Source organism: Asterias amurensis, chromosome 17 (genome assembly GCF_032118995.1).
Source record: "Asterias amurensis chromosome 17, ASM3211899v1".
Lineage (NCBI taxonomy): Eukaryota > Metazoa > Echinodermata > Asteroidea > Forcipulatida > Asteriidae > Asterias > Asterias amurensis.
Window position 1 is genome coordinate 8692450 of NC_092664.1, and position 19048 is coordinate 8711497.

A 19048-nucleotide genomic window follows, 5' to 3' on the forward strand; every position below is an offset into this window, starting at 1 on the left:
TGAAAGGTATACAGAATAAAAACGTCATCATGCTGTATTCAAACTTGGCTACATTTTATTGTAATTAATTAACAAAAGAGAAACAATATTTTAAAATATACCACCCACTTGTACCGAATGTCAATTTGTACATGAAGCATTGCCTTAAATGTGCACTACACTGTAAAACATACAGCGGACATTAAAGGAACACGTTGCTTTGAAAAGTGTTTGTAACTGTTTGTTATAGAATGCATATGATTAGAAAGATATTTTAAAAGTAGAATATAATGATCCACACAAGCATCACTCAAAATTGCGTGGTTTTCCTTTAACCTCGTGGACAAACACAGTCGGCCATTTATGCGAGTCAAATTTTTGACTCCCATAAATGACCGACCGCGCAATTTCGAGGCAAATGTGTGGATAATTGTATTCTACTTTTTAAACATTTTTCTAACCATATGCATTTTATAACAAACGGTTACAAATGCTTTTCAAAGACCAACTCGACCGATCAAAGGCAACGTGTTCCTTTAACTTCCAAAATGGAAGGGCCCAATTTCACAAAGCTGCTCAGCAGAAAATACTGCTTATCAACTCTCTTTGCTATGCTAAAACCGAATGGGTCACCAGTTGTAACGATGTAACCTTAACTCTTTATGAAATCAACCCCAGGTGACTTGGATCAAGAGGGACATTGAAGAAGGACAAAAAAAGAATAGAAAATCTTGAAATATTAATAGGTAAAGTATACAGAATTCTGCAAGGGGCAAAACACAAATTGCGATGTAGTTATGGTGAAGATCTTTAATAATCCCCCACACCTAAAACATGAAATATTACTAAACAAAAACACAGACTTTGAAATGATAGAAAATTAATTGGCATTGTCACACTTTGTACTTCATACTTCAAGGAATCTTCGATCAAGTTCCATGCTTCTCCTCATTGAACCCAAGTCTCGACACTCATGGGGTGACAGGTCTTTTTCTGTAGCCGCGCCACGCATCTGGAACTCTCTACCACTTAATCTTCGATCTTGTCTTTGTACCGCAAAATTCAAGTCTCTTCTCAAAACTTATCTTATGTCACAGGTTTTCAATGACTAATTTTGTTGTGTCTGTTTTTCTTTGTGTTGTGTTTTTGTTTTGTTTTGTTTTGTTTTGGTTTACTGCGCCTTGAACACCCAGCAGGGTGGATATGTGCGCATTACAAGTCTTATTATTATTATTATTATTATTATACTTGTGTATAAATAAATGAGAAGACATCTTCCTGTTGTCATTAGATTTAGAATGCAACTCTATTACATGCAGACTGATACATCAAAACCTACAATTCTTGATTAGTTTAAAACCTTGTGAAATGTTTTATTATATTTACACTCTTATCAAAAACATTTTGTGTTGTCGTCACTGGGAGGTTGGAAATTTGAAAAAGTAAGGCTTCAGATTGAATAGTATCCTTAATCAAATGGTGCCGGCATGAAAAATAGATGTTTTAAAATATTATTGTATAGTCGAAAAATGAAACAAATGAATAACTATCTAAATTATTACAACATTAGACAAGGAACATGTTGTCTGAACCTTTCAAATGATTTCAGGGGTCGATTTCACAAAACTAATTTTAACTTGGGACTATTTTTAGGAGCTATTTAAGACAAGTCCTAAGTTAGGACAAATAACTGGTACTTATTCGCGATAAGACAAGTCTTAACTCTTTGTGAAATCCACCCCTGACACCTCCATAGACTCAGTGTTCTAATTCTGTTTCCCATAGGAAGGCTATAATGGTTGTGTGAAGAACTAAGTACATACAGAGTTGGAAATGATTGAAAACAAATGTTCGTATATAACTTAGTTTCAAACCGAGAAATCCCATACAATAAAGTTAATAACCAGATACCGAAAAATGTCCATCTTCATAAAAGAAATTTGAAAAGTGATTGAACACCCCCATCCCTTCCTGTTTTGTCCGCAAGTTGACACTGCTTTCAGTTGAAACTTCTCCAAGTGCATTTGACTGTATCTTTTGTTATAATTTTGCCTACAGCATTACGATGACAAAAACCAATCTGTGACCATACATTTAAAGCCAACGCTGATGTAGAGGCCAACTAAAGTCAACATTATACCACCCCCCCCCCCCAGGATGAGATTTAAGATTTAAAAGAGAGTGTCGATTGCATTGCAAGTTGATATTTTAAAACCACTTCGGTGTTCGGTTAGAGAGTTCAGTGTAGTCCCTGATATCCAACGATGCACCTGTGGAAGGAATGGAGAAAAAAAACCATTGTCACCAACACAAGCATTATCAAACAGTCTCAGAATTCTACTCAATGGATTCACTGGGACTCCAATCAGCTGTTAACGACACTGGACACTATTGGTTATTGTCAAAGACCAGTCTTCCTACTTGGTGTATCTCGACATATGCATAAAAAAGCAAACCTGTGAAAATTTGAGCTTGATTGGTCGTCAGAGTTAAGAGATAACTATGAAAGAAAAAAAACCCACCCATGTCACACGAAGTTGTGCGCTTTCAGATGCTTGATTTCAAGACCTCAAATTCTAAACTTGAGGTCTCGAAATCAAATTCGTGGAAAATTACTTCTTTCTCCAAAACTACGTCACTTCAGAGGGAGCCATCTCTCAATGTTTTATACTATCAACCTCTCCCCAAGTAAGGTTTTATGCTGATAATTATTTTGAGTAATTACCAATAGTGGCCAATGCCTTTAACAGTAAACAACACAATTGTAATATAAACATTCACCTTGGAACCCACTTCCCCAAGGTCAGTGATTCTGTGCCACAGGCCTAATGCTTGTGTAAAAAAAATATAATATTTTTTTTTGGTGATTTACGAAATGAGAGGAATTTGCAATTGTTGAATGCAGTTTGACATTTTGACAAGTACAACATTCTATTTGAACTGAAGTTACGTCTGCTTCCATAAATTTAAATGCACCGATATGTACACCACACTTACTTGCACTGGAACTGCAAGCTGTTGTCACGCAACGACCGACTCCAGCTCAACCGGTAGAGGGCTTTTCGGGTGTTTACTTTCAAAGTGTTGCTTGTATGTTTTAGGATCAGGCATCTGGGACTAGGGGGCAGCAAGAAACAAAATTGTGGTGTTAGACAGGGCAAGTGATGTTGCACAGCTCTTAGACGCAACCAAACATCCTCTGCTAGTATACAAATATTGAGGGCAATGGGTTGATCATCAAACCATCAACTCTCACAGTGGGATTGCCCTTTTTTTTTAAAGTTTTAGATTCAGCGCTTGTAGCCGAGAACTTTTTCTGGACCAGAATTGATTTTACAAGACTAGAATCTAAATGAGGAAGAGCTTAAAAGTCACCTGGAAGTGGTATTCTGTCAAAATAAAGCTTTTGTCACTAAAATATGTGTTTTGATGAGTGGAATATGAATAAACAGTTAACTAAGGTTCTTGAAATTTAGTTTCCATTTTATTTACAAATTTAACAGTGGACCTGAGAGGGCGCTGTTCATGACGTCAAGTTCATGAACATATACTCTAATGTTTGAAGAAAAAAAAATCTTTTTCCAGGTGACTTTACTACAAAATTTCACACAAAAATAAACTTTTTCATTTGAACAAACACTAAGCTCTATGAAATTGGCCCCTGACATTGTCCAGGGACTTACTTTACAAACGGTGCATGTGAAAATCAATGCTTTGGCAGCCGATTTCTTTTGATCACTTCCCGCTTGCTTCTTCAACTTTGCATTTTTCTCAGCTTTCTTCTGTTGAGATTGGATCTTCTGCTGGCCGCGTGCCATTTTGGCTTGATTTATTCACAACAACAAACCGAAAGGAAGCTGTCAATAAAGAAAATGGAAAAATATTATGAGACAAAAATGATACTCTCTGCATTGCACAAGAAAAATCCGAAACAGTATACATTTAAGATTAATTCATGAATCATTTATAAGAAAAGTTTGCCCTTTTTATTATTTTGAAACCTTTCTAAACTAGCCAGTGGGACCATAAGTAAGCTGTTATTCAGTATAAAATACTCAATAGGCCCAGCCAGCTGGCTGAACAACTTTCTTCTAATTGTATAAGCAGAAACAAGCAGCCAGTCAAAGTTTGTATGACTATGAGGGATGAGTGACATGGTAAAGTTGGCTTGTTTGTAGAATACGTTAATTTATATATGTCATGTCTGTGTCTGGTAATGTATGTCACGTAAGCAAACTTGTGTTGTTCTTAGCTACTTTTTGTGTCAAAGCAGCCTCTGCCTTGTGAGTGCCCCTTTTAATGTCGTATCACTATATGTCTATTGATTCAATATTTGATCAAATCTTTTTTAGTGGTGAGTAATTTCAACGAACACCAACAATAACATACAGTCATGACAAAATGACAAGAGGTACACATGTAAAATCAAATGATTGAAATTCTGTTATTTTTCTTCTTAAAAACAAACCACCTCAAAAATCAGTTATTTTCCCCGCATTCCGGTCAAACCGTCACTCATTCCTGCCTCCCATTCAAGAACTTTAAAATAGTCCAGAATGACGACAATATAGCACAGTATGCAAATGAGTCATCAACACAATATAAGAATGGACAAAATTTGTGACGTATCATCAGTCATCGCCTGTAAAAAAAAATACAAAAGTCACGAAACGAAATAGAACTTTGAGTTTTGACTTTGCGACCGACACAACACAAGTTAAAATTATTCTTTACTTGTGCAAAATTACTTGTTAATTACACTAACACAATCTATAGGTTTCAGGCTTTAACACAATTGTAAAAGCAATATTTATACGGAAAGTTTATATTGGTAAATTTCGGTGATTTTGCAATGCATTTTCTTACCTGTACTTCACAGCATGCGAAACCCACTACACCACATCCACCGTTAATGTTAAATAGCGCCACCATGAGGTCTAGGGGATCGGAGAACAAGTAGTAAAAAACGACGGCTGTTTTATGTAGTATTTGCCAACTATGGTTGCTTGTGAATTACATTGCTTTCTGCAAAAAGCCGTTGATAGTTCGTCAATGCGAGACACATGTGTGTTGCTTGAGTGTTTGGTGTAGTGTTGTTACACCTCGAAATCAGCTGTGTGTTCAGACGTTTTCCCTACAAAATACAGTCTTCTTGCAGTCCAAAATGAAGTGCTTTTTGTGCTTTCAGTTACTGAGGTCTTCAGGGTTTATGACTTGGCACTCAACAAGTTCAACATTGTCAACAAAGTTGAGTGAGTCGACAAAGTTTGGTTCTGTTTTATTAATAATATTCTCCCAAAACATTTATGGTAATTACCACTGACCAGTCATGCCAGTCTGAGTCATCTCGGACTCGCCCACAGCAAAGTCGACCTCTACAAAGTTGTAAAGTTCTAGTGGAATTAACAAACTGTATAGGCAAGGAGCTTTATAATATGAAGTTTCTACAAGTAAGAACTATAAAATCAAACAAGCATCCAAGTTGTCCCCCACGTACTTAAATTATTCTGTTATTGTTGTAACTTGTACCATGGAGGAATAATTCCTCCATGCTTGTACGTAGTCAATTAATAATAATAAAAACTATTAAAAACAGTATTAAATTAACATTAATAATATTATAGGTAGGCCAACAAATAATAATAAAATTAATAGACATTAATTTTGGACAAGGTTTAGTATGGCGCCACCACTTTTTTATTCGATACGAAATAATATAGTATCTAATTTACCTCAAATCAAAGAGATCCTTTTTGTAAAAATGAGTGAAAAAGTGGTGGCGCCATACAAATAATCATACATAAAGTTATCCTTAATTTTTTTTACAAATTCCAGAATGTTAATAAATAACAATATTATTATTAAGTTCTAGTTAAATGTTACAGAGTATCAAAATCATGAAAAACTTGCTTTGGAAATATCCCATTGTGAATTTTGTTTTGTAAATTTATTTTTAAACACATTTTTACAATAAATGTTTTCCATGCAGGATCGAGATTCCATTTGCCTTGTTATAAATAAAATGTTAACCTTGTGTTTTTGTTTCCACTAATTTTTTCCCACAAGGAATACCCATATTAAGCAGACGGTTTTTCACCACATCCTTAACATCATTATCGTCACAAACCTCCTCTCCATCCATCCTGCCTCCCTCATCCGAGGCTCAGAGACGAGAGGAGGAGTCCAAGGATATGGAGATCTCACAGCTTGTTGGAAAACACAGAAAGCGTCAGAATCGAGTCTATGTCTGGGGCTTCTCGTACACCGGCGCCCTCGGGGAAGCGTCGTTCGTCAAACCAAAATTAAAGAAAGGAAAACCTGTAACCAGCCTAAGGAAGTATCAGACAGCACCGTACCTATTAAAGCAAGACAGAAAGGTACCTTATGAGGCCTATAGACGATGTGACCTCTGACATCACTTGAAAACCATTTAACATGATTCGCGCGCATACAGCCGGGCAAAACCTTTGTGTTTTGGCAGCCAGCTAGAAAGTGTATGCAATCTTACCATGACAACGTGTCTTTTTGCCCGGCGAAACATGACGTATACAGTGTTTTTTCAACAGAGGGCGGTTTGAATGTAAACCTAGGTCACATCGTCTATAGACCCATTGCAAAATGTGCAGGGCACTTGCTCGCATCTCTGCTGTCCGCCATTTAGAGTGGCAAAAAACTGTGCAGAAAGGGATGGTACATGTGTGTGCGCCTACCATTTCTGTGGGAGTCCGTTTCTTTTGTGCACGTTTTGACACACAAAATGGCCGACAGGAGACGCGCGTGTATTTGCACTGAGCATTGTGCATATAGAGCCTATTAACAATAATTGTTTGTTTTTTGTGTGTTTGTTTGTTTGAATGATTTCCCGTCAAGGGAACTCGGCAAACTCCCACAAAGGAATATAAACACCTTGGAGCTGGCAACAGCCAATAACCTTGCCATTCAAAAACCCACCATTCAAAAGCTTCCAGTCTATGGAAATCTATTTTGAGAATAACAAAACATGTTTGGAACAACATTGAAACAAAAACCAGAACACGTCAAGAAAATTTCTCATTTTGTTGATAATCGGACTTAACATTGCCAAGTAGTCAACTGGTTCACTCTTAAAATGAATGGCAATAACACTTAAGTACAACAGCTTTTATAAAAAAAAATTTTTTGAGAATCACTTCGCTTCGAAAGTAATTAATACAGATATGAAAAAAGATATCCGAGAAACGATTCTGTTAGATACATTTCTCATATTGTGTAATGTGATTTCCATCTACGGACTCTTCTTCCTGCAAAAAACATAACCGCCCATTTTTTTCTGTCGATATGTCAAGATTGCTACCATCTTTGAAATGAATTTTTCACTTAACATTTATATAAGACGAAACAATATACAAATTCCTTTCCAAAAAAAGGGCTTTTAATACCATAACCAACTCGGGTTGTTAAATAGTTTCTAAACCCATTTTCATATTTTCACTGCATTCAATGCATACTTTAATTTGATTTCAGGTGATAACTTCTGTTGCCTGTGGTTATGGTTTCACTCTACTGGCTAGCAATACATTGGAAACCACAAAGGTCTGGGGTACGGGTATTAACACCGACTCTCAGCTTGGGTACCAGCCTAAGAGTATACAGAAAGGTAATATTTGAAACATAGGCCGTATCCGAATTGGTGGCTACGGCTGCGGCTCTGACCGTTGCCAGAGGAGTTGCTAAGGGCGTCCTGTACTTCAATGCATGATGACGCAGTGATCCAGCCGTAGCCGTAGCCATAGCCGCCAATTCGGATACGGCCATAGACCTTGAGTTTTTCCCACAACATTGATTTGTTTGTATTTTTATGTGTGAAGGGAGCACAACTGCAGACCTATATGTGGCTGAAATGTTGTGCCTTAGACTTGCACAGCTTTTTGAAAAGACAGAAATGTAAGGGTGTAAGGGTCATGTCACACGAGGCAATTTACAGGCAACCAGTTCCAGGCAATCTCCATGGAGAAAAGGCATTCACATTTGAGTGTGCACCTATTTCTCTTGTGGATCGTAAGACAATGTTTGAAACGTGTCCAGTTTGCTACCAAAGTGGTCAAGTAGTATGCACTGCAGTTGGTTGCATCCAAGTTGCCTGCAAAAGTTGCCGCAAAGGTTTATGTTTACATCAGCAATTTGCATCATATTCCTTAACATTGTGGGCCGATGGCTATATCAACCCCCAAAATCACTTTCTTTATTGTATTACCTGTCTAAAAATGTACAATTTCACTTGTTACTCACCTCATTAATATTTACTCATTGTGTGAGTAACTCAATATATACTTATTGTATACGTAAATTCAATGTGTACTCATCATGTGTGTCACTCAAAATTTACTCATTATTCACATTATTGCAATGTAAAGTGGCTATTTGCATTTATTCCAAATATACTCATTAAGTGCGTAAGTCTCTTGTTGACTAACAAATTGCAATCCTCAATACTTATGCAATGCACGCATTCTATACAGATGAGGGACTGGAGTATATTCTTGCACCTGTCCCTATTGATCTACCCTTAACGAGACCAAGATCAGCTCGAGTCACCCAAATAGCCTGTGGGAGAGCTCACTCACTCATCCTCACAGACACGGAAGGAGGTAGGTCATTATAGTGTAGGCAATGTTATACAGGCATGCAACTTTTCCTCGGATCAGCTGATTTCCTCTTTTTTTTAATCTCAGTTTTACCATTCAAAGTTTAAAAATACTGTATATAAGCTTGGGCGATATCGATTTATTTTATTCACAATATATCGCCGAAAATATATCGCGATATTCGATATAATCGTGATTAATTAAATTTGACATCATCAGTCTTCAAACTCCCAGTGAAAGTTGTAGAAGAGACAGTCATAGCATAAGAGAGGGGTGCAAGATGTCTCAGCTAGGAAATACATCGCGATATTGAGATTCTTAATCGATATATCGCGATATATCACGATATATCGATATTTCGATTAAAACCAAATCGATTGCACTGTAAAGAAGAAAAAAATCAGTAATGAAAGTAGGTTTGATAATTGCTTTAACAACAGTAAATCTTTTTTTTTTAACATTGTATATTTTTTGTGCTGTGTAGTTTTCAGTCTTGGCAACAACGTTCATGGACAGTGCGGGAGAACGGTCGTTGAAAAGGAAAACTACAGTTCCAACAAAGTCATCCATAATGTACAAGGAATTGACGGCAAGATTAAACAGGTAAGTTTAAAACTTTAACAAGTATTTAGCGTATTTATAAATTTCGGTTTGCTGTGAATATGTATTGTTATAACACCCCTTTTAAGGATTCTGCCCTTTGATTGGGTTAGAGCGTGTCATATGACAGTCTCATTTTTACTTGAAAGTCGCACAATCGTGACATTCTATGCCGACAGCAAACAATCAATGTACTTATACCTGTGGCAACCAATATTCTATACCCAAAACAACCAGTGTATACAACCAGGGCCCAATTTCATAGAGCTGCTAAGCACAAAAATTTGCTTAGCATGAAATTTCTTCCATGATAAAGAACAGATTACCAACCAAATTTCTACGTGATTTTCAGAATAAGCAAACAACAGCCGAATACCAGTACCAAGTAATATGTAACAAATGGACATTTTGGTTGGTAATCCTATTTTTATCAAGAAAGAAATTTCATGCTAAGCTAAAGTTTGTGCTTAGCAGCTTTATTAAATTGGGCCCAGTCACATGTAAACCCATAGCAACATCAAATTTTTTGGTACCTACATCACTAGGCACAATGTACATTTAGGGTGTTATAAAATAAATCTTGACAGCTTTTACTCATGATATGGACAGGTAAAACTACAACTCCCTCTGTGATCCTTGGTGCATTTAATTTTCCCTTGGCTACACCTCGAGTAAAAATAAAACATGTTAAAGATTACCTCAGGAATTGTTTTTTAACCGTAGCAATCGAAGCAGTCAATATTTGTTTTCTACATACAGGTTGGCAGGTTTGGCTTGTGGTATAGAGCTTTCACAATACATGAACACACTCTGTGATTTACAAAGAAATTTTATTTAATGTCTCTCATATTTTACCAATTTAACAGGACTTGCAGTGCATTGCTAATCACAGAGCAGGTCCTAGCTTTTATGATAACATGCATTTTCTATAAAAGTCATTTCTATTTTCTCTCCATTTTCCTTTCTGCTATTTTAGATTCAGTGTGGCCATGACCATAGTCTCTTCTTAACTGAAGAGGGCGCTGTGTATAGTTGTGGTTGGGGAGCAGACGGACAGTTAGGTGAGAATAGGAGATGAACAAAGTTTTCGAAGTTTTTACAACAGAAAAACACATAAAACTTAATTTGTCGTTCCGAGAAATTATCAGGGAACTGTTTATAGTCGATTTAGCAACTGTTTACAGCTAAACTGTCCCAAGTCCAATACAGCGCCTTAACTAAGGTCATTGAAGGCTTAAGATTGGCGATGTTTCCGTTGTTTCACCCCAGAAAAGGCGACCAAGGCAAGTTTTGCATAAATTTGGTAAAGAAGTGAGGTAAAAAGGTTGTATAGTTCAAAGATATGTGATCTGTGTCTTGCAACAATGTTATTTTTCTAATAACTAGAGAATTTGAAATAAATTTACTCTTCTTAAAACCAATGATGTACCATCCCTTTATGATCTTTTTTAATAAACTAGAGGTTTGGAATGAATGTACTCTTCAGAAAACCAAGGATGTACCATCCCTTAATGATGTGTTTGTTGAAAACTAGTGGACTAAAATGAATTTTCTCTTCTAATAACCAATGATTGTACCAACCCTTTATTTATAGGTCTTGGTCATTATGAGAGTGTTCATCACCCAATGAGACTTGAAGGAGATATCAAAGGAGAGAGAATAGTGGAAATTGCTACCTTTGCAGACTGCTGCCTTGCTGTGTCAGGTAAGGGTAATAGGATTGTCCTGAGTAAGGATATTTGGGGCAAAGGTGAAGGCTACTAGAAAAAAATGTATGTTCACAATCCTTTTAAACTTGAATAGATTGCAGGGTGGTAGAAAAACAAGATATTGACCCATTTCACCTGACGTCATCAGCAGAAAAATCTTGAATGCGCCATACTGGTGGGCAATTTCACTGTGCGTTTTTATATATAACTCTATGCTGCGCGTTATGCAGTAAAGTGTGCATTTTAGGCGACGCGGCGTTAATACACGTAAACCTAACTGCCCACCAACATGGTGAGCGTGGCATTGGTCGCCGCGTGTGATGCGTGTGCAAGGGGTCAATAGGTAGGAAGTTCTAAAGTGCAGCAGTCTGAGCGGAAAAGCTATTTTAATATCTTACAGAATTTACTTTTGGAACATATATAGTGAAGGGATGAGAAGATGTGGCAAGTCAGGTCATTTTTAACAATGTTTTATACTATCAACATCCCTCAAGTCCTCTTGTTAGTTTCATTATCATTTATTTTTCAAATAACTACCTTTCTTTTATTCCCATGATCAAATGTAACCCCCTTTGTTACCCCCTTACATCGATGTGTACTAAGCACTCTATACTCAGTACGATCCTGAGTTCTGTGAAAATAAAATCCACAACCAAATCACTCTGGTGGGATTTGAACCCACAATCTTCGCTTTGCTAGAGCACATGGTTTGTCACTATGAGAAATAGACTCTTCCCATGAAATATATAAATTGCACATAGCGCATGCGCACTAACGTTTTGGTTGGTAAAATGAGGGAACATCGCGCTGTTTTGTACACGGCTAATGGGTGCGTGACGCAGACGCGATTGCGTTTGCCAACCAACAGGGTCTGTACGCATGCGTGAATGTGATTAGCATATTTCATGGGAAGGGTCCATTTGACATTTCTATGATTGTTATTACAGATAAAGGTGAGCTGTTTGGATGGGGAAATTCAGAGTATAATCAACTCAATTCCATTACGGATGAAACACAGGTAAATATAAAGGGTTACCCCCGACTGTGCAATACAACAAAGCAAAACTACAATTTCAATAGATGACAAGAAACACAGCAACATGCCTTCAATGTTCCGTTCAGTATCATTTGAAACAATGAAATCACCCAAAACAGTTGACCCCAAATTTTGAAAATTAATGGACCATGATGGCATGGTGGATTTTTTATTATTTTGTTCTGCATCATTTAAAACCATAAAATGGTGTTCCTGAAACCACCCAAATCAGGTTTATTTTAATATCTGGAACCACAATAAGTAACTGTGATTTGGGGGTCTTGAAAATAGTGTTGTTGACTTTGACAGTTTTCAAGATGGAATTATTTCTCTAACTGATTGATACAGTGTGAACTTTATATTCGGTGAGCTCTCAGAATTAAACAAATTGTTACCATTATTTGTTTACTCTAACATTGATTGGAGCAGGAGTTGAACCTGCAAACTCCGGATTAACATACTGGCAGTCTACCAACTGAGCTATTTAGCCTTGTTTTTGGCGGTGTTCCTATTTTGTCAACATCTTTGTCCAGGGATACCAGTCAGAAGCCATTTAACCAATAACTGTCCTTTAGCCAGGGATCACACCCTGTTTATGATACAACCAGTGAAGCAGCAGCAGAAAGATCGCCTTTAGAGGATGTAACTTTTTATTTCAGAATATCAAACAAAAAATCGTGATGGAAACTGACTGGCTTAATTTTAAATAATCTTTGGTTGAACAATAAAAAATATATATATAAATCCTGTACTTGATCTTGTACATGATCGACAGCCCAATAAACAAAAGACAACAAATTACGTTCATTGATTTTTACTCTTGTGTTTTAAAATGCATGGTGTTTTTTCCCCAGGTTTACGAGCCTCGGCATCTTCCATTTACTGGAGTAGGGAAGGTTGTAGGTGCAGCTACTGGAGGGACTATTTGCCAGCTTGTTAATGGTAGGAGCAATGCTATGATCTCATGAACCATTTCTTTGTATACAATTTGTTCTAGCTGATAATGGGTTACCTGCCATGCCTGTGGTATGTTGTGCCTATTTGGTTATGTGCAAGACAGAGCCCAATTTTTACCAACCGAGGTTGGAAAACTAGGGAAAGCCATCAATGCAAAGCAATAACAGATGGCCACAGTTTGTAACAATGTCACACAACTATTCAAAAATAATGTTGAATTTGTTGGAAACAAAGCAACCAATCATGAGAGATATTTTACTAAATTGAAAGTTTGCACAACAATTTGATTTCAATCAGAGCATCTGTTAACAAGATTTAATATTTTACTAACATTCGGCAGTCCGTGCTGAAAGCTCTATAGCCAGGGGAAAAATTCAGCTTGAATCCTGGCTAGCAGTCAAGGTGTAACGTTCAAATCCCTTTTGGTTTACTTACTTGATATATGATTATTTCTTACTAGACACTGGAGATGTGTTCGTCTGGGGCTATGGTATTCTAGGCAAGGGACCCAAGCTAAGCGAGAGTAAATGGCCAGAACACATCCCGTCCATTTTGCTGGGACGAACAAAACTCAAGCCCGATGTGAAGGTCACCCAGGTGCATTGTGGTCTCCACCATTTTGCTGCAGTCACAAGTAAGTGTATGCCTTCGTTGGTCCCGCGGTGATTGTGACAACTCATCTTCAGATGAGTCTTAGTGCTTTATCTTAGTGCTTTTTGAAATAGAGTTGGACATTTTGGACCATATTTGTTTCAGTTTGGCCTAAACACGTTGAATTGAAATAGGTTTGAACCACCAAACCACCTGAAATGATGATGTTTGAATATTGAATGGCTTCATAAGATAATCAAGTTAAACCTGAAATGAACCTCCTATGTTTAGATTTACCACAACAATAGAAGTTTTTTTGTTTTTTTCTTAGCCTAAACAAATACCTTTTTAGTTTAGTCAGGAATGAAATTGATGATCTTGGCCAGGTGGGTATTAGAAAAAGAAAATGTACACAGCAGGAATTTAATTCCTGATTACTTTGTTTACATATATATTTATATGTTTAATTAAAAAAATTATTTTGATTTCAATTATTTGTTTTTACCCACCCATCGACAATTTCAACAAATATTTTGGTTTTCAACATTGGCTCTTCTAGTGACCCTTTATATAATAACTGACTTTGTTTCTTTAGATGAAGGAGATTTGTACACATGGGGATCGAATGGTACTGGTCACTTGGGTCTGGGAACACTCGCCAACCAGTTCTTCCCTCTTAGGGTGAGTATATTGATTTGAATATTAATAACAATAATAATTTGGGGGGGGGCTAATCATCTTTACTTGCAGCTAAGAGCTGAATTGCGAAGGACGCAGCTACAATGTTTTCGAGAAGCTGGCATGCAAGGGCGCCTTTGGCTGCCAGCCACATCAACCCAATATGACCACGCAGCCAAAGATCGAAAGTGTTTGATTTTTTTCCCCGAGGGAGGAAAACCGTATGGTATGGAAAACTCTTGTGGCACAGCAGAGGACCAATGCACAACTCAACTCACATGTGGCCCTGGCCGGGAATCGAACCAGGGTCACCTTGGTGAGAGGCGAGCACTTTACGCACAAGCCAACCATGCAACCCATATTATTAATATAATAATAATAATAATATAATAATAATAATAATAGTGCATCTAGTTGTTGACATCCAGTCCTTGAACTTCGCTCCTGATTAGGCACAGCAATTTCCCTCTGGTTAAGGGGCACTCACTTTGAGGAAAATGTCACATTGTATTGGAACTTTGCATAGGGCACCACAGCAAAAGCAGGGGGCACCACAGCAATTGCTGTGGGTGTCTTGGGTTATTTCGATGCCTGGACATCATGGACTTAAAACTCCTACTCGCATGGGTATTGTGCAATCATTTGCATAACATTTTGGTGAACACTTCATTTTTAAAAAGGTTCTTTGAACTGGAGAGGAGAGTGATATTATCTTGTGGTGTTAAAGGGACACGTTGCCTAGGATCGGACAAGTTGGCAGTATAACAGCATTTTGTAAATGTTTTTGCATATGGTTGAAAAGATGCTTTAAAAGTAGAATACAATGATCCACACAAATTTGCCTCAAAATTGCATGGTTTTCCTTTTACTGTGTCAAACATAAATGGTCCACCGTCCTAGGCGATGAGGTATAAGAAAACCACGCAATTTTGAGGCATAATTGTGTGGATCATTGTATTCTACTTTAAAAAAATCTTTCCAACCATATGCATTTTATAGCAAACGGTTACAAACGCTTTTCAAAGACCAACTCGACCGGTCCAAGACTTAAAGACAGTGGACACTATTGGTAATTTATAAAGACTAGTCTTCACACTTGGTGTATCTCAACATATGCATAAAATACCAAACCAGTGAAAATTTGAGCTCAATCGGTCGTCGAAGTTGCGAGATATTAATGAAAGAAAAAACACCCTTGTCACACGAAGTTGTGTGCGTTATAGATGGTTGATTTCGAGACCTCAAATTCTAAATCTGAGGTCTCGAAATCAAATTCGTGGAAAACTATGTCACTTCAGAGGGAGCCGAATCTCAATGTTTTAGACCATCAACCACTCCCCATTACTCGTCACCAAGTAAGGTTTTATGCTAATAAATATTTGGAGTAATTATCAATAGTGTCCACTGCCTTTAATATGGTATATGAATCATTGGTTATGTTCCTTCCATTCAGGTATCTGTGGCAGCCGATGTAACCTCAGTGGCATGTGGAGTGGATCACATGGTCCTACTGACTAAGACAGTGATCTGATTCAGGTATGTGTCAATCATCAGCAGTCAAATAAACTGAGAAACTCAAACTTTCATCTGAATTCGGACTTTTTCAAGTCTACCCGGTATTTACGAAAAAGGTTTTTTCTTCTCTAAATTAAATAAGTCTGGCTCTTTGACATGTTTGATCTGCTTCTTTAACACTGAGGATACTGTTTCAGAAAGCTCCCTGGAATCTTAAATCTAGTGTTTGAACATGCACTAGAGATCTTTCTTTGTATTTGATATTCAATAGAATTTAATGATTTTAACAGGTACTTGACTCAGAGCCAGCAATTGAACATCAATTTGTTTAGTATACAGTGAGGTATATTTATTCAAATGGAACGACCGGACTTGTCAAGTGGTCAGCTCATACATACACTCAGGAGCTGATTAGTAAACTATTCACCAATCTCCTTTCCTTTTGTATACAAGTTCTTCATCAATTGAGGGAAATAATCCGTCAAGTGATTTCAATAATTGTTGTAAACTGAAATTTTAAGATCAGATAATTTTCTGGTTACGCACGGAACGTAGTGAATTTAACAAACTTCAAAAACTTCAACGTTATTTTTGAATAGTTGTGAGACATTGTTACAAAAACTGGAGCCACTAAAGTCACTGGCCTTGGGTCACGGCTCAGGGTAAAATTGCAGCCCTACTAAAGCCTTGTTCATACATTGTACTTCCTTTGAATGCGAATGCAATACGAAATTGGACTTCGCAAACACATAATTTGCAACAGCTGAACATTTGCAGCGAAGACAATACTTTGGCGTAAAAATTTGCTTTGCGTTCTCAGAAACCGGGCTCAAGGCAGAGTCAAAGCCAAAGCTCTGGTTAAAAAAGGTGGCTAGAATTAGTTTTTTTTTTACACCCCCCCCCCCACCAAGAAGACAAAAATTAACTTCAAAATAACATAAATTCAAAATAATCATCCTTCACAACGGCCTTTATTTGAATATTTAGAGTATTTAATAACCTTTCATTAGTTTAAACCATATTATTTATGCCAAATGCTATTCATTTTTCATACATAAGATACACAATGTTTTCAGTTGATACAAAAAGGAACGAGGATATCCGCAAAACGCAAACATTCTTAGCAAAAGTAAATTCATGAGGAAAGAGTGGACACCAGGCAAAATACATGTAGAAAGGTAGTTTTCACTGGTTCCCATATGCTTGCTCGGTGAAGTGGTAATAATTTCTAAGTAATATTGTTGTGGCCAGGCGATCCCATGAAACATGACTTTGGTTGCTTACTAACAGAAGTAAAGACAACAAATTTCATAAACATATAAAGGTAATCTGGTCTGAAACAAATCCAAGAAAAATTTCACAAAACTGCTTAAAGGCACTGTACACTATTGGTAATTACTCAAAATAATTGTTAGCATAAAATTTACTTGGTAACAAGCAATGCGGAGCTGTTGGTAGTACAAGACATTGTGAGAAGCAGCTCTCTCTGAAGTAACGTAGTGTTTTGAGAAAGAGTAATTTTCCACAATTTGATTTTGAGACCTCGGTATTAGATTTTGAGGTCTGGAAATCAAGCATCTGAAAGCACACAACTTCCTGTTACAAGGAAATATTTTCTTTCATTATTATCTCGCAACTTCGAAGACCAATTGAGCTCAAATTTTCACAGGTTTTTTATTTTATGCATATGTTGAGATACACCAAGTAAGAAGACTGGTAGTGTCCAGTGTCTTTAAGTAGACAATTTTCACTCTGATGGCTCAGTCATTAAAACTTGAGTCTGGTGCAGTAGACCACTGAACGATTTAGACTGACTTCGACCTTAATAAGGGATGTGTTGCATTCAAAGAAATAAAGGGGAATCCTAGATCTGTCAGTTATAATTTGAAACGAAGTATCACAATTTTGTTTTACTTATTTTAAATACAATATTTTGTATAAAAACCCATCACAAGCATGTCAACATGTGTGTCATAATTATTACATTATCTTTACTTGCAGTATTTATTTTAAATTATTTACACCATTTCATATGAACTGCAGTTAATATATAAAGCCTTTGACTTGCTGCCCTCGTTTACATGTACATGTATGTCATGTTCATTGTGTTGATATAACATTAATGAATACTAGTTGTCATTCAATTAAAAGGCACAAAAGCTTGGCAGGAATAAGATGCACCCATAATAATCTTAACTTTATAAAGTAAAGCTTCATCAGCCAGGGTTTTCAATTTAAGTCATTCACAATTTCAAAAAGTTTACAATTATACAAATTGTTGCATGCTGTGATGAGGTTTATGGTGTTAGTACACCCGGAAGGGCCAATATCACCCGAGGGCGCTATTTGCCGCGTCTTCCGCATTGTCTTAATCCTCTCTAATCCAGTAGAGCTAATCTCAGATAGTTTTTGTATAATCAACCTCAGTGTACAGTTTCCAAGAGAGGGTGACTGCATCATAACAGTGTGATTATGATGAGTTTAAGATATTGAAATACTTTGTCCCGAAATCATTCACAACAGTGTCTTCCGTTTTTTTCTTAATCCTTTCTAAATCCAGATTGAGCTAAATCTCAGAAGATTTCATCAGCCTCTCTGTCGCGCTGTTGCTGCTTGGCCTTGGCCCAGACACGGCGCCCTCCATTGGCGGAGTAGGGATCTTCCGTGGCCGAGGGGTCTCCCTGATTGGCATCCTGGTTTCGCTTGAGGCTCCGCTGACGGAAGGCAGCTGCAACAGATAAGCAAAATATTCAGAAATTTATTTTATGTTCTGTTTATTTTCTGCACAGATGAAATATTCAATGCACCCATTCTTGAACAATCTAGTGGACCTGTTTTGTTGTTCACGGAATTTTTTGTAAATACCGGATTGTGAAATCGGAATGCGCGTGTCATAATTGCTATGTTTTTTGGATTGGATGTACACCAGTACGATTTTCTTGTGTACACTCAGTCGCAAGCAACTTGCCTTGGGACTTTATTCAGCCTGCTAGACTTCTAGGCTCCCCGAGTTAGGTGTAAATATATCAGAATACACAAGTAAAATGTGGTTGAACTTGACACAACATGATTCCCCGTTTGTGAGATCGAAACGCACACGTCTTTATGATTGCCATGTCTTTTGGATTGGATGTCTGGAAGAAACCCTCAACTGGGAAACTTGTCAGCCCTCTAGACCTCGAGGTGCCCCAAGTTAAGTGTAAATATGTAAAGAATACACAGCTGAATTTGTCATTGACACAACATGATTAGACGTGGTGAAAACATGGCTTAACTCTAGGCAACATGCTAAAAGCGGAGATGCCTTGGGTAACTTGAGTCACAGAAGAAATTCTGAGTTACCTACAAGCTCAAAAGGT

The 19048-nt window shown here is 37.2% G+C and overlaps 3 protein-coding genes across 4 annotated transcripts in view; 1 reads left to right on the plus strand and 2 right to left on the minus strand.

Moving 5' to 3' along the window:
- Nucleotides 1-27: 27 nt before the first annotated feature.
- LOC139949448 (zinc finger protein 706-like) lies at nt 28-4916 on the minus strand. The gene is made up of 4 exons (XM_071947784.1): nt 4846-4916; nt 3663-3836; nt 2977-3096; nt 28-2249 (listed from the first exon to the last, which is right to left on the minus strand). Exons 2-3 carry the CDS (start codon nt 3795-3797, stop codon nt 3001-3003), a joined length of 231 nt encoding a protein of 76 aa, XP_071803885.1. The 5' UTR covers nt 3798-3836; nt 4846-4916; the 3' UTR covers nt 28-2249; nt 2977-3000.
- Nucleotides 4917-5065: 149 nt separating this feature from the next.
- On the plus strand, nt 5066-18385 carry LOC139949641 (RCC1-like G exchanging factor-like protein). Its single transcript, XM_071948092.1, has 13 exons — nt 5066-5231; nt 6046-6356; nt 7483-7615; nt 8478-8606; nt 9088-9206; nt 10180-10264; nt 10798-10908; nt 11860-11930; nt 12803-12890; nt 13366-13539; nt 14092-14177; nt 15628-15710; nt 18250-18385. Exons 1-12 carry the CDS (start codon nt 5144-5146, stop codon nt 15703-15705), a joined length of 1473 nt encoding a protein of 490 aa, XP_071804193.1. The 5' UTR covers nt 5066-5143; the 3' UTR covers nt 15706-15710; nt 18250-18385.
- The window catches only part of LOC139949640 (myosin-IIIb-like), a 39137-nt gene continuing 36721 nt past the window's right edge, over nt 16633-19048 (minus strand). For both annotated transcript variants that reach the window (XM_071948090.1, XM_071948091.1), the window contains one exon: nt 16633-18417. In XM_071948090.1, the coding sequence (XP_071804191.1) occupies nt 18263-18417 (155 nt within the window). In that variant the 3' untranslated portion in view covers nt 16633-18262. The remainder of the gene's footprint in view (nt 18418-19048) is intronic.